Source organism: Centroberyx gerrardi, chromosome 12, assembly GCF_048128805.1.
Source record: "Centroberyx gerrardi isolate f3 chromosome 12, fCenGer3.hap1.cur.20231027, whole genome shotgun sequence".
Lineage (NCBI taxonomy): Eukaryota > Metazoa > Chordata > Actinopteri > Beryciformes > Berycidae > Centroberyx > Centroberyx gerrardi.
This window is the reverse complement of record NC_136008.1, coordinates 12,952,979-12,971,185: the sequence shown is the minus strand read 5'-3', so window position 1 is coordinate 12,971,185 and position 18,207 is coordinate 12,952,979. Positions and strand designations below refer to the sequence as shown.

Genomic DNA, 18,207 nt, shown 5'->3' with positions numbered 1-18,207 from the left:
TGTTCTGTTCTTACACTATGCACAGTGCAAGTCTTATGAATTCTTACGCTATATTACACACGTTTGTGCTGCCGTTTCCTTCAATTTGTCTTTGATATTTATCATTGCAAAAACTGCTGTCATCATGCTGGCTGTTTTTTGACATGGGGATGAGTAGTGTATTTTGTATCATAAATTATGCATTAACAGTTTGCCAATGAATCTATAGTTTGACATACAGAGGTGCTGACAGCTCAGATATTTGGCAGATGTAACAGACTCGACTGATAATGATCCTTTTGCATATTCCAGACTCTGACAGAATAGACTATCATCCATCCACATAAGAAAAATACACGAGACAATGAAAAACAGAGACTGAAACACAGCAATAAATTAAGTTTATTTATTTCACAAAAGCATGAAATAAATTCAATTGGTTTACTACACATTAGTCCAATATGATCTGTACAAAAAGAGTCAAGAATAGCAAAGGATGGTATCACACATTTGGACAGGGAAAGGAAAGGGGGTTGAGAAAGTAGGAAAAGTTGTACTGGGGATAAAAATGAAAAGGTGGTCAGTGATGTACAACATCATTACCTGGTGAAACTGTTTTTTTTTTGTTTGTTTTTTTACAAAGAAACTATATTCAAACACTTCATCTGGCATGGGTATCATTCCAAACCAAATAAAACTGGAGGCAGAATATCACTCAACTGACCATCTATGAATGCACAATAGTTTGGGGTATCAGACTTGCAAATGTTCATCTTCTTCAAACTATAGCATCTGCACAGAGGAAACCCAAACATGTTTTCTTTCTAAAACGTCAGCAATATCCATTTGGACCCAAGTACTAAAATGATGCTGTGAACAACATGTAGTTGTTAATGAAGTCATCCATGTGATAGAAGAAAATCAAGGAATGGGTGATGAGTGTTGAGAGATGGGCTCAGTTTGGGTCAACATCCTGTAGGACAGGGCTGCACAAAGCACTGAGGGGGGGTTAGCTTTGCATTGGGCCCCATCCCGTCTTAAGGTGCCATCCAGAAAGGCATGGGCTGCTGCTGTGCCTGTGTTTTAGCACGAGGGGGTGGCGGAGGAGGGCAGCGGTACCCCTGTGTCCAGCCTGAGGAGGTGGGGATGGGGGGAACGGCCCCAGGGTTACCTGGCCCCGAGGCTTTGGGGGTGGAGTGGTCTTCCTCTTCATCAGAGGAGTCGCCAGCGTACGCCACCAAACCTGTTTTCATTCGCTTCACTGAGGGCTCTGAAAGTAAGAGGGGGAGGTGGGGGAAGGGAGAAAGAAGATGGCACATTTGGACAGAGGGAGAGGAAGATGGGGAGAGAGAAAAACAGACACAAAAACAAAGAAACAGCAACGACCATAGACAACCACATATGTTCCAAATAAGACAGGTGCAAGTTAATTACGTACAAACACATTTTGGGAGAGACAAATTGTTAATAGATTTCAGTCATAGTTTGTCAGCAGAGGAGTAGAGGAGGGGCATTGGTCGAAAGCAGCCATTGGTTGGTGGGGAGCGACAGTGTTAGGGCCGTCCAATCGAGCGGTAGGACAGCATCACAGGAAGAGTCGTGCCCCACCCCCAATCAGTATCCAGCATCACCCCAGAGATACATGGAAGAGAAGAAAAACACAGAGAAAAAGAGAAAACACAAAAACAAGAGAGATTCTCGTTAGTGAGGAAAGCATACAAACTACAGACACTCCAGACTGATGATGTCATCAGAAAGGGACTGTAAGGTGGAATGGAACAGCTCGTCAAAGGGGGGCTGGGGGGGGGGGGGGGGGGGTCCAATGGCAAAGAAAGTCTTAAGCCTTATCCCTAGACTTATTTTCAAAGAACTGAACAGAGAATAGTGGTCAAAAGAAGTTTACTCATAGCTCCACCTCACTATCTGGAGATTTCAAGTCACGGCTGCAGAGTCCTGTAAGAATCATAAGAATCATAAGGGCCATTCTGATGTTGAGGGTGTCTCTGTGTGTGTGTGTGTGTGTGTGTGTGTGTGTGTGTGTGTGTGTGTGTGTGGGGGGTTGGGGTTACGGACTAACAGGCTAACGTCCAGAAGAACAGAGCGATTCTATATTCCAGACCGGCAAAAATCGAACCTTCCTGGGCCAACTATTTGTCTCATCACATCAATGAGAAAACAGCATATTTACAAGGACTACCGGAGCTTCGTGTAAAAGATATACCTAATCACAAATCTTCTCTTTATCTTTAATAAAACCACCGAAAACAAAACGCAGTCCCTGGACAAGTGGGAGAATTTAACATTCTACTCTTCGCTGCTTTACATTAAGGCCATACATGGGTCCAGGGTGAGATGATGGGGCACAGTCCACAATCAGGAACTGTGGGTTTGGGGCAGGGATTTGTCAATCCATGGGATAATGCCCTTACCCAGAGGGCCTTGCAGTGCCCTCCTCTCCTCCATCTTGGGTCTCACTCCATTCACAGGCATGGGTGGTGGAGGCATTAGCTGCCTACTGGAGAACAGAGAGAGAGACAGAGTGTGAGTCAACTATGACTCTTGACCCTTGCACATCCAAAAAAAACCCCCCAAAAAACCAAAACACTTCTCTGTACCTGTCCCTCTCACTCGGCGGGCCAGAGGAACTCGGTGGTGGGGGTCCTGTAGTCTCCGGGGTTCCCACTGGGAAGCCTGCACCTAAATTAGTCATATGAATGGGTCCATGCTATGAGCAGAAAAACACACAGGCACGATTAGCAGACATCCTCAACTAAACCCTTTATCTAAACATCTGTGCTGACAAATATGACTCATAACTATAGCACTATCAACAAACTGATAAGATTTGTCATTGTAGGTTATTCTAATACTCAACTGCAAGTCTTTGTTTACAATATATTTTTTCTGCCACTACAAAAAATACATTAACCTAATTGTAAATAATACCTTTTGCTGAAATTCCATATTTCCATCAGAAACACATGAGTGAATTAACAAGAAACAGCCCACGATAATCTCAAACCATATACATAAAACATTCACTCTTATGAATCTGTAGAAGGGACAGGGGATAAAATGGTCTTAACAAACAGATACACTGCAGACTGTGAAGACAGAATAGCAACTGACGAACCCGACTCACAGGAGGCATACTGCCCAATAGTAAAAGCGCAGAGAGACAAACAAAAAACAGGAATAACAAGGGAGGGGAGCCATGAGGCTGAGAGGAGAAAACTAAAGTGAAAACTAAACACAAGGAAAGAGCGATGAGGGTCTCTAAGCTTAGAGCTGAGAGAGCTGCTGATCACCTGGTATCCCAGTAGGCCACTGTCCCTCTCGTCTGGTACCTCCTCTGTGAAGCGTCTCTTCTGTGGTGGATTGGTTGGAGCGGCAGGAAGCAGACCTTTGGGTAGCGCTGCAGCCGATGGAGGGAAGGGGACAAGAGGAAGAGTCTGGAGAGAGAGAGAAGAAATATCAGAACAATTCAATAAAGTGTCTATAAGTGAAGTTAGAATTACCAATCAGTTATCGCCATGCATGGTTACATGTAAAATACATGCGGTGAATCATCTCCAAACTCGTGTGAAACATGATAAATTCCTTTGCTTTTTATGAGCCTGATTATGAGATGGACAAAAGATATGAAAGGTTTAATTTCAAAACACTTAATATACCTGGAATTTATCAGTCAACACTTCAAAAACACAGATTTCATCCACAAAAACAAAACTTTATGAGCAACGGTGTTAAGATGACTTAGAGAGTAACCCATAATATGATTTACTTTTGTGCCAACAATCATTTTGTAAGAATATGTGTTTTTAGATATCCATTAAATGTGTATCTGTCATTTTGGAATGCAACTCTTCATAAATTATATAAATTAGGGATATGTTGGCCCGAGTCTTACCTGTGGTAAAGTGCCAGGAGCGGGGGCAGGGGCCAGATGGAGGGGATACTGAGGGGGCACACCTGCGGGTGCCCCGGGCGGTATGGGAGGAGGCACAGTGTAAGGTGGGGGGACAGGTTGGGGTTGAGGGGGAGGTACAGGCATGGGGAAGCCCGGCTGGAACCCAGCAGGGGGGTAGTAAGGAGGCTGGGGGGGCATCCCGTTCACCACTGGAGGCTGTATGAAGCCTGGAGGAGGAAGAGGAGGGCAACAGATCATGTCAGGATCGCTCCATGGCTACTAAAAATCCCACATTCAGTGATTAATGAGACATGGTTTTTAGCTGAAGCAAACAACAGTATATTCCCAAAACAAGAGCGAAATCTAGACCAAAGACAGACACGCAGTTGCTGTATACCTTGTGTTGGCATCATAGCACTCATTTGATTGAGGAAGCGAGAATACTCTGCATGTACCTATAGAAAGAGAAAGAGACCCACTACAGACAAGGCTTGAAACTAGTTCAAGGAACATAAAACTATTTATACAGCAACAAACAAGAACACGATGCACAACAGTATTTCAGAGGAAAAAGTTACTTTAAAAAACTGTAATAGTTAGAACTCTTCAGGTCTATGTCAAATCATTCTGTGCCCCTCATTTACTCCCCGTGGTGGTGCCACACATTCTCCTTCTACCCCTCTTCAGGGCATGCAGTGGGCCATTTTATTTTTCTCATGCAGTATGTTGTTTCACTCTGCTGCCACCAACACTTGTGGTTTATAAATTATCACAACTACAATCAGGTGACATGAAGCTTATTGAGCTTGAGGGCCACCAAGTTGACAAACCAGACACCACATGTGCTGGTAGGTACAATCTAAATCGTACATCTGTAGAAGATGGCACCAAGAAAATGCAGGTGTTTTTCAAGTTCATTGCCAATGATCTTTAGCTTTGAGAACAGAAGGGGCTGGCAATAACAATAGCTTTTGATTTGGGGAGTTGGACACTATTTTATTAAATTTCAAAGTACTTCAGAATGTCATTTGTGGGTGGAATATAAAAGCACAAATGTTGCAACACCTGGATAAAGATCATGGTTAATCATGTCACGGTATCAGGAAATTACTCACCGTCTGAAGCAGGTTCTCACATAGGGTTTTTGCTGCTGCAAGTCCCTCTGGTTTAGGATGACTGACGAGAAAAAAAGACTGCAATCAGATCTAGAAAGCCCACATTGTTGCAAAAGACCCTTTGTAGCAAGATCACACTATTGCATATGCTGGCACCAGCTCTTTGAGAAACATGGTTTCTAATCTTTATTAATTCACAGGATCACACCCACCTAATGTAGATGTACATAGGTTCAAAGGCCTCCCGTCCGGAGGCAGGCTCTAGACAGCCGGATCCTTTTCCTCTGAGGAAGACCTTGGCCCCAGTCTCAGCCTGGATGTGCTGCAGGTAGGAACAGCCAGGACCCTCCACCCGCTCTTTGACCACAAACCCTTGGATAGCATGCTCCAGGCCCACAAACAGTTTGTCTTGAACATAGTGCATCTGAGAGGAAAAGACAACATAAGGGCATAAATTTAAGTATTGCCCTCACTGTGGGTAGTTCGCACCAGCTGGTAAATGTTGACTGGTTTAAGTTTGTCTGCTCTACCAGCTGCTTTGGCAGGTAGCCATTTCTCATTTGAAGTTTTTTTTCCTTTCTAAAAATGTATTTGACTGGCAAAACACTGAAATGGCCTGGTAAGCTTTGAAGTGGCAGATGGCCTAAAAGAGTTAGCTACCCACCCTGATTGCTGTGTTTTATATATGGACATCATCTGAGTTCACAAGAGGTATAATGAAGAAAGGGGAACTGTCTTACCCCTGACTGAAAGTGTGGTTTGTGATGGGTCATGGGGGGCAGTGAGGGTGGAGGTGGGTTATGTTGCTGGTAAACTGTGACTGTAGCTCCACTGGGGGAGAAGGATGAAGAGGATGATGAGGCAGTTGCAGCCTTCACCACACCGTTGGTGATGATCTCCTTTATTCTGTTCACCGCTCCTGGAGAGAGAGCGAAAGAAAGCATTAGCCTTTCTAACTGAAGGCTATATAAAACATGCATTCATTATTCTATGACAGATAAGATAAGGTTAACAGAGAAGTACTGACGGTCGACAAGCTCTCTAGTTTGGCCTTGGACATGCAGGTACAGAGGTCGATCCCTGTGGGGAGTGAGCAGAAAAGTTGTGTTGACATGACAATACTGGACAGAAGATCAGCTTGTGTTCATGGTCAGTTACTGAAATGGCAAACAGAAGTTACTCATGAGTCTGTGTTAAGGAGACAGGACTCACCCTGCCGGTGCTTTGCCCTTCTCCTCTGCTGTCATGTAGCGCCCTCTAGTGGAAACCGCCGCACCGCTCACTTTGCTGATCTGAAGACAGACCATAGGAGGAACACATAAAAACTCCACAAAAGCAGTGGAAAATAATCCACATGCCTAGCACTGAATTTAAATCTACAGGCTTTGATTCTCAGTGTTGCTGCTCACTTCATCCTGTGTTTGACCGCGTGTCAGGAGATTTCGACAGGTGAGTGGCACATCGTTGATCTCAACTTCTGCTACCACCAGATCATCCTTGGCTTTCGTAGGCATCTGAGGCTTTCCAACTCCCACTGCCTGAATAAAGAAAGGACGAGAGAGCTATATGTCACTTTAGCATAAAGTCTCAAATCTATTATGCAGGTCCTTCCTTCATAAGAGACTGAACACATTTAGATGTATGTAAAATTTTGCGCCTTACCTTATCAGGTGGTCCTGGGATGCCTATCTGTGATGGTTTGAGTTTGCCCTTGGCTACCAACATAGCATTGATCTTGGCAGCCACAGCAGCTGCTGCATCCAGAGCCCCAGTGGGTGCAGCTTCAGCCTCCCCCATCCTACCAAGACCAGACCCTGGGCCGGGCTGGTCCCATTTGCTGCGGCGGCTAGGACAAAAAGACAGACATCAGAGAGAGAGACAATGATGAGTCTGATTAATGGGGAGAAAAGAAGGGTTTTGAGTTAACGTTTGATTCAGTTACTAATAGTCCCACACTACCTCAAAAACTAGCTATCGTTAACCAGCTAACGTCCTTCGCTAATGTTATTGTTGATGTTTTGGGGATGTGATCTAACTTAAGAGTCTTACTTCTTGATCCCTCCGGTGGTTGTGGCATGTTTTGAACGTTCATATAAATCCACATATAGGTTAATCATAAATCATAATGCATTTCTCGAAAAGATCTTTGTGAACATCTTACTACTAACCAGCGGCAGCCAATGCGCAGCAGCAGCCTACAACACTCCGCCATGATTATGTAAGCTAACCAGCTAACGTTAGCTAGCCAGCTGACTGAAAGCAGCTGGTCGGCAGGGCTAAAGCTGCAGTAAAATACACAAAACGGTCAATATTTACACACTCACCCGCCATTTTGAGTTCCACCAAATGACATCAATATCCTATCTTATGGCGTTTTCTTCTCAAATGCAAAAATAAATATGAAAAATGTCCAACTGACTTCTACACTCAGCTTGTCCAAAATGTTGTTAGCCACTGCTACGTAGCTGTTTCCGCTTCCGGTGGATGTTGTTTGCGAGGATTCGATTCGGCGTCGATGCTGCCACGAGAGGCCACGAGAGGGCGCGAGATACCAGCTTTCCCCCGCCAAGCACAGCACGCCTTGGAGCATCACAAAAATCCTCCTCAGCCCAGGTGTGATGGTGCCTCACCTGGCTGCCCTGGCCCGTCTCTCACCGCCTCCCTGCCACCCTTGACGAATTCTCTAGAGGAGGCAGAGGCCGCGATGTCGGGTCAAACTTTCCAGTGAAGGAGCCGCGAGCAGCAGCACGGAGCTCATGACCAAATAAATTAACGTTACAGGACTTCTCACTGATAGTCAAGGTAGGCTCCAACAACTTTATTACAATGTCTACCAGCCTATGCGCGTCTTGCAAATTTGTCTACACATTACTTTTAAAGGGGGTGTTTATGGATTTTATTTGTGTATTGATTTGTGCTGGGATCCCTAAGGACTTTCTTGTCAGAGGGTTTTGCATTGTGTCATTGTTCAAAATACAAACAAATGCAAGCTAATGTATTCGTATAGTAATCATTTGTAGCAAGTCAACTGGCAGGGATGCTGTGTTTGTGGCAATTTTAGCTAATTAGCATACCCGCAGTACATCACACTTTACTGTAGGCTAGTCAAACATAATCTAAGAAAAAAATTAACTAATTGGCCAAAAGTCACAAAATGGTAGATTCTATCATTAAATAAAACATAGGTGAACTCTGGGGCCAATATATTTAATATCTCTTTCAGCATGGCCTGTACATTTCATACTTACCGGCTTTATCTTTACAGTATAATCTACCTATTGGGAACATTGGTGTTTGTGAGTTGATAACATGCTAAATAGCCTTCTTCACTTTTTAAAATATGAACTTGGCAGAAGTTTGTCAGCCTTGCAGCCTGACAATCTTCTGACAGTGTGGATGAGGCCTGACCCAGGTGCCCTCTGCGGTCCTGAAGGCTAACCCAGGCTTGTTGCTGGTGGAGGGGGGCCCTCTGTGGCTGCTGTGGTACAGGATGAGAACAACATCCAGCAGCCCTCCCAGCTAGCCCCTGCTCTGGTTTACAGCACAGAGAGAGACAACAGCATCATGTCTGCTGGCTCCCAGGCCTTTCTGATAGACAAGGTTACTAAGAGCCACTGTGGCAGGTACAGGTGTTCAGTTACTGACCACCCAGGAGCACAGAGACACAACCAAGGAGGTGCAGGTTACTGTGGAAGGTGAGAACGCTGTGTGGGGGGACATGGATCAACAGATTGGACAACCACCAGCCCTAGTTGAATTTCTGTTGTTCTGTGTTCCAGGTTGTTGAAAACAGCCTGGAAAACTCTGCTTTCTTGAGTTTGATTAGGATCGAGGCCTGTCCGGAGTACTTGAGAGGAAATGGCTTGTTTTTAAAGGTTCAGTATTAGAGTGTTCAATCACACCACTGGCTTTCACTCTCAAATTAATCATCTGATTTGTTGATACGAGGAGTGACGGGCTTTAACAGTAACATCTGTTGTATATACATTTTGTTTGTTTGAATTGCCTATAAACATTGGAGATAAATAGGTCCATATCAGTAAAGTGAAATAAGTTTTCTTCTTGAAGTATTGCCTCTTTACTGGATGAACAGAGAGTGTGCTGCAGTGTGGAGCCCTCTAGAGGGGAGGAGTCCTCTGGGGACTCGGTTACTGTGATGTGTCAGTTACCAGGCCAGACGGGCTGCTGGTGCAAAGACTGACAAGAGGCAGAACGTGTTGAGCAAGTCAGAGACAGTGACCAACTGCAACCATTTCACAGCCATCGCTACTGAAACTAAAACCTTCAACACATTACACTCAAGTTAATGGCAGTACCACAAGGGCAATATTGACCAACCAAACTTTTTTACATGCAACAGCACTTCCCCCATTGCTGTGATCTTTGCTCGGAACAGGTAGGGATTGTTGCTGGATGTGGAACAAGGCAGTCTACAGACTTTGGTGGGCCTCCTTCAAGCACACAGGCCATTAGAGCAGGCAGAACATTCAGTCTGCAAAGTTCAGACATGCAGTCTACATTAATGTCACTGGTGAGTAAAAGTAGTTGCTGTAGTTTTCAGTAGTCGTTGGTAGGCTTATTTATTTTGTTTTGAACTTGTACTACATATTGAATTGTCAACTAGCAAATTATTGTGAACAGAAACTCTTCAGACTGAGGAGTGGAAGAGGACAAGGAGAGATGTTATGCAATGAACTGGTTTGTAACTACGGGCTTTAACGTGGTTACAAATAAACCACCTTTGTTTGAAGCTTCATTTTTATTTTACCTGCAGGTGGCACTCTAATTCTAAGTGTAGCCTACACACTATACACTCTTAGATATAAGAAGTGACGGCTTTATAGAACCTACTGTCATCTTTTTGTCCTGAGGAACCAAGACAGTTTACACTAACAATTACTACAGTTTATACCCTAACTTCACCACTTTGAACTTTTATTTTGACATTATTGAATGAAGTCACTCTCAGGTGTCATTTGCGTGTTTGAAATTCCCCTTTACATATAGAAGGCCGTTGAGCCATGACTAAAAACAAAAAAATAGATTATTAAACACATGTGAGGCACAGGCCTATGTCCTAATATTGAGCAATGTTCTGTGCAGAATGAAAATGTCTCTCCTCGGAGATGGGCCCTCTCCCTGCATGAACCATGGGGTTCAGATGAGTGAAGTGTCAGAAGGTCAGAGGTCAGGGGAGCTTTGACGCCTGAGTTGACGGGGATGACTGTTTACGGGCAGTGTGCTGAGAGAGGAGGAGACTGGGAAGGACGGAGAATCGGAGCAACAGAGAGAGAGAGAGAGAAGGAGGGAGAGGGGCAGACGTGCCGTATTTACTGTCTTTCCTAGTAAGAGCCCATGTGCGAACTGTAATGCGTATGTAGGTTTATGTAACCTCCGGCCTTCAAGGCATGCGAGCCTGGGTCTCGCCTGATCCTGGCGGCTGACACGGACGTGTGAAGACAGGGGACGTGATGGGGAGGAGGGCGCCTCACGGTGGGGTTGCTATGGCATGAACAAAGAAACACTGTCAGTCCCTAGATTTGAATGTTTGCCGTCAAACCAGCAATTACAAGCAGGGTTTTTTTTTTATTGTGTTGACATCTGCGGGTAGCATAAACCTGAACCTGTTTGATATGAGCTGCTGCGATGTTACAATATAACTATTCATGTGCTGGTTGTTGAAAGTTGTGATACTACTGGGTTGATGATAATTCTGTTACACCGGTAACATTTGAGTACACCTTTAAAGTGTTTGTTATTCATAAAGTGAACAGCTAGATGGACCTTCTTTGAGTCAAACTCATAAAGGCTAATGTCACATGAGGTGAGAGCATACAGAGAGACAGTATAGGCAAGGCAGAAAGTGTAGGGGATAGAAGGAGTGATTGAGAGAAGGAAAACAGATGGGGAGATTGAATTTTGGAGGAGGGAAGGAGGAGGAGTGCTAAGGGAATCTTTTTTGTGTATGTCTGGAGAGAAAGGGAGCCTCTTATACACCTCACAGCGTGAATTTGGCCCGGGCTGCGGCCGAGTCTCGTCTGCACAGCAGGGTGCTTTCCTGAGCAGGCTGCCCAGGGGAGGGGCACCTGCACCAGCCTCAAACACTGGTCAAGAGGAGGGCCTGACAGGCGGGGCGAGGGGCGCTGGGATGGAAAGACGCTTGGCGATTCCAGGAAACGGACATGTGCTGGATTTATGAAATCCTCAGGTAAAACAGAGCAATGCTCCCAAAAGAAAATATTTGTCTTCTCGTTCTCCCTGTGGACAAGAGAAGAGGAGGACGCTGCCCGCCACCTCAGGAAGAAATCAAAGGTTTCTGTGGAGCAGAAGGACAAAAGTTATGTTTGGAGCAAGTCAGCAAGCGCTGGTAACTACCAACATAAACGAACCGTTTATGGATTGGCCAGCCCTCCGACTGAGACAATATTTTCCATCCATTTGGTTGGGTTGACTAAACAAAACGTATTTGAAGTTTATCAAACACTCAGTCATCCCAGCAGACCTGAGGGAGAACTTAATCATCTGATATATGGAGTTTTAGAATACACAGACACCCAAAACCTGTCCAGTATGCAGACTCACAAAATTGCACCAACTCTCTGTGGTTTAATATCCACAGCGTGGCCAAGTGTCTTTTTTGGATAGGTTTCATCTTTATATAAGTTACACCCTCCATCTTCTGTCATTTCAGTATGGCCCAGGGGTCCAAAAATCACCAAGTCCCATATGAGAGCTCATGCTTTCCAAAGTGTCTGCAAAAGATTCAAGTCAAATGTGCTGAGAGTGCCTCAGAGCAGTTGTCTGCGAGAGGTGGATGGCTATTGCATTAGCTTCACAACAGAAGCGCCCCCCATGGTGCGACCGCACAGAGCTCTGGATAATAACTGCAGTGGGAACGTTCTGCTCAGAGGTAGGCAGGCCAGGTAAATGGAAACACATGGTGGGCAGCAGAGACTACAGAAGGCCCCTACAGCCTCAGAAATAATGGGCACCACAGTAGAAAGAAACCCACAAGCTCCCTTGACAAACGCTTTAGGTCTGTGTCCTTTCAACCTGTTGGTGTTACCAATGCAGCAAAACCCCAAAGGGTTTCTTGGCTCCTCCTGAAGCCCTTGATTTGTCTTCTTTTCATTTCATTTTCCTACATGTATGCACTTTATGTGCAAATAAATAAACCAAAACCCACATTTGCTTTCCTCGTGTAATTCAAATTCTCATTTTACATTGCATTTAACATGGAATTTCTCAACTTATTACCAGAGTACTGGGGATTATGTACTGTAGACACAGAAGTTATTAAATGTCAAAATGAAAACAGTTAACCACAGTTAATAGAGGTTAATGGTCCCTCTATGTGATTTGAGTGGACTAAGAAAAACACCATTACTCACATGCAATAGGAGACACGGTTTTTTACATTCAGTGATGAAATTAAAAACTTAACTTGGTGGATCAATGTCCCTTATTCTTCCAAAATCTCATGCAGATCTGGAATTTAATTCAGATGTTTTGTCTATTTCCTTCAAGGACTATATTGCTGTTTTTGACATATGGGTCCTATGTCATTCTTGCCTTAATGGGAGTTAATACATTTATGTGGCATGTGTTTTACATTATACATTGGGACAAAAGATATTTGATTTATTTTGTATAGGTATAAGGATGCCATAGGGTGTCAATATACCTGAAAATACATTAAACACATTGTAAATCCAAAAGTAAATCAAAAAGTACCAGAAGTTGTATTATGGCACAATTGGGCAACTTTTCAGAAAAGGATAAAGCTGCTGAGTGTAGCGTTTCCATAAAGTGTGCTATTTCTTTGTTGTTGTGGGGGCATAGGGCATTTTTCAGGAAAGTTTGCATTAATCAGCACACAGACCTTTTGTGCACTGTAAACAGGAGGCCCAAGTGAACAACTATTTTGATATATACATAAGAACAGATGTTTTGTTCAAAAGTTACATTGATTCAGTGGAGTTTTAAACATGGTTTTAAACATGAACCTCTTAATAGTAGAATTGTTTTTGATTGATTGATTGATTGATTGATTTTCACAAGATATGATTCATTAGCATATCTTTTTGCCTAGTTTTCTATTTTATTGGTTTACATTCTGTCGGTTTCCTAGTTCTTCTCAACCCTGCTCGCTCTGCCGAAACCATTGGTCCTCCTTCTCCTATATGCGCCCCCGCTATTTTTCTGACCAAAGCTCCACACTCATGCAATGCCCCCCCACACCCCTTTGTCCCATCATCCCATCCCCAACCTCACTCCTCTCTGTCAAACAACAATATTTGCTCATCTGCGTCAAAGAGCAGCAGGGTTTGCGATACAGTACAGTGCAGCCTTTGAGTCAGACAGACGGAGACAGGCCCGTGCTACAGGGAGACACAGAAACACCGGACAGCCAGTATACACAAGGACGGGGAAGACCTTCTAGAGTCGCAGACATGCTGACACAGACACACAAACAAAAAGTATGAACGCAAACTCAAGGATTTTCTTCCACTCAGCACTTCTCTTTCTCTCTCACGTCTTCTTTTCGGCACTTGTCTTGGGTTTAGGCTTACCTATCACCATCTGCTTTTTAGTCTTCTTCTTTCTCTCCTGTTGCTTTTTACCTCTGGATCACCAACTTTATCTGGCTAATTCCCACTGGCCGAATCTCACTGCACCACTGTTTCTCCCCTTTCTGTCAAGCTCAGTCTTTCCCCCCTTTTCCCATCTGTTATGGTCTTAAACACCATAATACGTGTAATTTTTAGTTATGTTGTGTTTTTTTGCAGGGTCAAGAAAAGACATTTCCCCATCTTCTCCTCTAGCTATAGAGCCCATGACACAGAGTGAAGCATACTCTTTATTCAAGGCTATATATTATGCAATATCATAAACATCAGTTAGAATAAACTTTTTAAGGCCATGCAAAGCATTGCATGATTCATAACAAAAACATTTTCAAACCCAACATGCAGGTTGTGATAAAAAGTCAGTTGTTTTAAATGTGTCAGGGTTCAAGGGAAGCAATGCAAGGACTGTTCAACCGCTCAAACATAATTCATTGTGTCAACAAACAATTTGCTCAAAAATGTCACTATGTCCTGACCAGTTACAACCAGTTGTTCAAAAACAAATATTTTCTTTGATAATACTCTAAAATCAGCCAGAAGTGCATCATCATTTTGCTGGAAATGCTTGTGCATGCTCAAGATGCCACGTAAACTCTGCTCTCTGATATTATACAGCACAAGTTATCTTACAGGACATCAATTCTTTTTACAAACTAAACCAGTCCCCTCTGTTTTCAAATCTGTTGACTTTACTGGGTAAATGACATGACTTCACACAAGTAATTACTGTAGTAACAACTCGCCTAAAAAATGCCATTGTATTACTTTACAATAGTCACAAAGTATAAGATAATTAAACTGTTATAAAACCAAGTGGTAATGTTTTTTTTGTTACTACAGTAATTAAAGAAATTATATTTGATATGACCAATATAATTTGAAAAACATTGGAGATAAAGCATTAATTTGGTGACAGATCTTACAGAGATTGTCATTTTGCACTGGTAAAGAGCCAAATAGCATTTATCTTTAATCTCCTAAAAGGAAATATTGTCCATTCACAAAGAATACATACAAAGTGCTATCATTTATTATTGCTCAGCTCCTCTTAGACTGCAGGCTAAGGCTAAATCAATGGTCTTTGGTGCCTGTTATGGAATACATCCACCATTCATATAGAGGACCGTTCCACACATACACACAAACACACATATATACACACACAAACACATATTATAGTCTCTATTGTTAGAGGGACATACACTCTACTGCAGTGGACTGCTCTTGCGGCAGAGCTGGTTTGCTGACGTCAGCGTCTGGCGGTTACGTCTTCGTTTTCCAGTCAATAGTGTATAGAAGAATGGATTCACACAAGAGTTACCATAGGTCAGGCCTGTGAGGATCCGGTTCACCGTCACCTGTGTCCCCACCGGCACTGTCCGCAGCATGTCAGGCTGGTACAGAGGCAGCAGCTGCCAGATCCAGAAAGGGAGGAAGCAGGCCCAAAAGGCCAGGACAATACCCAGGATGAGGAGCAGGACTTTGGATTTGGGAGCTCGGGGAGGGCAAGCAGTACTGCCCCCGCTGGCCCAGGCTGGCCGGGTCTGGGACACCCAGTAAAGGCGGCCTAGAGTTGCATATAGTGCTCCAATGGCCAGCCCGGGACCGAGAATGCTGGTGCAGAACAGCACACTCAGATAAGCCTTGGAGCTCTGCTCGTCCCATGCCGGCACACACAGCTGGCCCTCCTGGTTGTCCCCGTCCTCCAGGTGCAGGGTGATCATCATGGGCAGGCTGAGAGCCACTGCCAGCCCCCAGGCCAGGCCCACACGCAGCAGGCCAGAGGAGTTGGAGGAGGAGGTGTGGAGGGGATGGGCTACGGCCCGGTAGCGGTCCAGACTCATGGCAGTGAGAGTAAAGATGGAGGCGTGCATGGTGAGGAGGTCCAGGCTCAGGAGGAGGCGGCAGCCCAGCTCCCCGAAGGCCCAGCCAGACGCCAGGCTGTCGTACACAATGAAGGGAGCCGTGAAAAGGTAGAGCAGATCGGCAAGAGCGAGGCTCAGCACCTGGAGGTGAAGGGAGGAGGAGGAAGAGGAGACGGGGGAGGAGGAAGGGGAGGAGTTGGCGAGGCAGGATGGTACAGGTATTCTTACGAAGCAGCAGGTCGCTCCTGCTCCACGTCTCCTCCTACTTCTCCTGCGCCTCAGCAGGAGGCCCAGAGTGTACAGGTTCCCTGTGATTCCCAGCAGGGAGAGGAGGGAAAGCAGGGAGCAGAACAGAGCGGTGGAAGCCAGGCTCGGGGATGGCGAGATGGAGGGAGAGGAGGAGGGCAAAGAGAAATTAGGGATGAAAGGGAAGGTGTATGGAGAGGGTGGAGGCAGAGAGCCTGAGAGGTCCATGGTTTGAAATTATAAAAGGTTTTAAAGTTACAAGGAATACAGCCAGTGAATGTTAAAAGGCAAGAAACTATTTGAATAAAGAGATGTTAAGTAAGAAAAGCAGTTTGAGCAGAGACAGAGGGAAGGGAGGCAGGGTGGATTGGGTCAAAGGGGAAAAAGAGGTGGGAGAGCAAAAAGATATTTGTCAGTTTAAATCATTGCCAACTATTTCCCTCTCTGTTATATTCTGTTGTCTCTGGAAGTTTCATTTATTTAACACAAGGATTAAGGACAACAGTTGGTTTGGATCTATGAATGCATAATGTTGTAGCAGGAAGATGGTTTATCTAGACATTTGAATGATGACACCAGATAGATGAAGCTGTATTATAGTGGAAATCATGTCAAGATGGCTTACGTTTTTACACAAATCTGCACTGGTTGGTATAGCCTTGTCAGTTTTATAGTTTCTGAGGGAGCCAGGCGAGCCTGTCACGGTTTTAGTAAAATAATTGGATTTTCAGAGTAGGAGGGCTCCAATAGAAGGTTGTAAATCTAGACAAAACCCCCTGAAGGCCTGTTCCTTGTTAAGGTCAACAGTTGGGCAACACTTCCACGGGAGAAGAAAAGGTGTGATAAGCCTCGAAAAAGCTATTTGTCCTATTCAGATGTTGAACGCAAACAAGTCATAAACTCTCAGGTTTTAGATGTTTAGATGTCCAGGTTTGTGTTGTCGTGCGTTTTGCGCACCGGGCCTGTGGATGTGGAGACCGGAGCGCATAGCGTCACGCTGTCACCACATTTCTAACGTTACAGAACATTTTCCTCACCGGTTCATGAAATTCCACCGGCTCGCTGGTTGTTAATTGTCGGGAGCGGGACAGTCAGTACGGGATGTGTGAGGACTCACGGCAGGTCACTGAGCCCTGCTTGTCTTTTGCAATTTTAATTTTAAAGGCTACTGAAATTTTAGCCAATCATATCCTAATATATCCTAATACATAGTTCTGCTGCTCCAGGAGAAGAGAGAATCAAAATTGATGTTATTTTGTGTCATTTTATTTGTCAGTTGTCGTGCTTGACAGTCCTCTGGTAATTTGTTGGAGAAATGTAATATGCAGTGACATCAAAGCAGACACAGGGGGTAAACGTGCCAGACAGAAACGGCCTATATGACACATGGTGACCCGCGCGGCACCGGGGTTAAGAGCTACTGTTGAACTGTGGAGGAGCAGCCAGACCCCCGCGGTGCCGCGCGCCTCAGTACGCTTAACGCGTTCCTTTAAATAACAGCTATGTTATCTTCATGACACACGGCCTTTTCATTCAGGCAGTGTTTGCGGGAAAAATGTTTCCATTATTTTTAGTTATTTTGATTTGCCTTAATGGCCAATTCACTAACCTATAATCTATTCTGTAGTTCTTTATTTGGATTGCGGCGCAAATATGTCAATGTAGTAGGCTAATGGCCTATATTTAGATTTATTTTATAAATACAGTAGGTATACAAACCAAAAGTTAACACACAGTTACACACAAGACACATTACACGATCGTGTGTGCAATGGGCTACGTGAAAATTATTTGTAGCCTACTGGGGGAAAAAATTAGGCTTACATTAATAGCCTACAAAACATTGGCTACGCCCAGTATATTTGAGTTCTAATTGATTAGTATTGTGTATTAAGATGTCGCCTGAAAAAAATGTTTGTGCCAGCGCAAAATATGTTTGGGCCTTAACCAATACAGAATAGAGAAGACTAATTGTAAATTAATGTCCTAGGCCTAATCAACACAATAGGCATATAGTCGCAAGGATTAATTCGTTTTTTTCTTGAGCCTACCTCAAACAAACTTAATTCCAGTCGCTGTAAAACATAATATTCCATGGATTTGTTTGATGATAAAATTCAGTTTCCATTTCGAAATCTCCTTTTCTTGTTCATCTGTAGAATTCCCTCTCACTTCTTTGGGAACAAAATTAGGATTATGTTTGTCTTCAACGGGAGAAGGTGGTAGTTGGAAAGTACGGAGATATTCTTCCTCCAAACTTTGTGCTGATCTCCCCTGCTCTCTCAGTGCGCCTCCCGTCTCCTCAGCTCAGTCTTTGATGTGTCTGAGTCGACGGGAGAGGAGCAGAGCGGAGCAGGGGGGAGGTGGGGGTGGGATGGGATGCGGAGGGGGCTTATCCTGCACAATGCGGAACATTTACACAATTATAGCATCTCTGACCTATTTATTTAGTGATAAATGTC

At 44.2% G+C, this 18,207-nt stretch overlaps 2 protein-coding genes across 4 annotated transcripts; both read right to left on the bottom strand.

Annotated features, from left to right (window-relative positions):
• Positions 1-134: 134 nt before the first annotated feature.
• On the bottom strand, positions 135-7,457 carry khdc4 (KH domain containing 4, pre-mRNA splicing factor). 3 transcript variants are annotated; one of them, XM_078286992.1, is made up of 14 exons: positions 7,329-7,457; positions 6,667-6,850; positions 6,414-6,566; positions 6,217-6,296; positions 6,032-6,084; positions 5,745-5,923; positions 5,217-5,428; positions 5,005-5,065; positions 4,287-4,344; positions 3,890-4,116; positions 3,288-3,431; positions 2,595-2,704; positions 2,409-2,494; positions 135-1,249 (listed from the first exon to the last, which is right to left on the bottom strand). In XM_078286992.1, the coding sequence occupies exons 1-14, from the start codon at positions 7,355-7,357 to the stop codon at positions 1,017-1,019; spliced, it is 1,809 nt and encodes a 602-aa protein (XP_078143118.1). In that variant the 5' UTR covers positions 7,358-7,457; the 3' UTR covers positions 135-1,016. The 3 variants fall into 3 exon arrangements, 2 of the variants coding, with proteins under 2 accessions (XP_078143118.1, XP_071768901.1); XM_071912800.2 differs by having other exon boundaries at positions 140-1,249; positions 6,414-6,542; XR_013506893.1 differs by having other exon boundaries at positions 1,192-1,249; positions 2,595-2,676.
• Positions 7,458-14,839: 7,382 nt separating this feature from the next.
• Positions 14,840-15,973, bottom strand: uts2r3 (urotensin-2 receptor 3). Its single transcript, XM_071912803.2, has one exon. The coding sequence runs from the start codon at positions 15,971-15,973 to the stop codon at positions 14,840-14,842; it is 1,134 nt and encodes a 377-aa protein (XP_071768904.1).
• Positions 15,974-18,207: the final 2,234 nt, after the last annotated feature.

Coding starts and splice junctions, on each gene's coding strand:
- khdc4 (XM_078286992.1), bottom strand. CDS start 7,357: ATGTCATTTGGTGGAACTCAAAATGGCGG. Junction 6,297..6,413: donor GCGGTCAAACACAGGATGAA/GTGAGCAGCAAC, acceptor GTCTGTCTTCAG/ATCAGCAAAGTGAGCGGTGC. Junction 2,705..3,287: donor GTGGCCTACTGGGATACCAG/GTGATCAGCAGC, acceptor TTCTGCTCATAG/CATGGACCCATTCATATGAC.
- uts2r3 (XM_071912803.2), bottom strand. CDS start 15,973: ATGGACCTCTCAGGCTCTCTGCCTCCACCCTCTCCATACACCTTCCCT.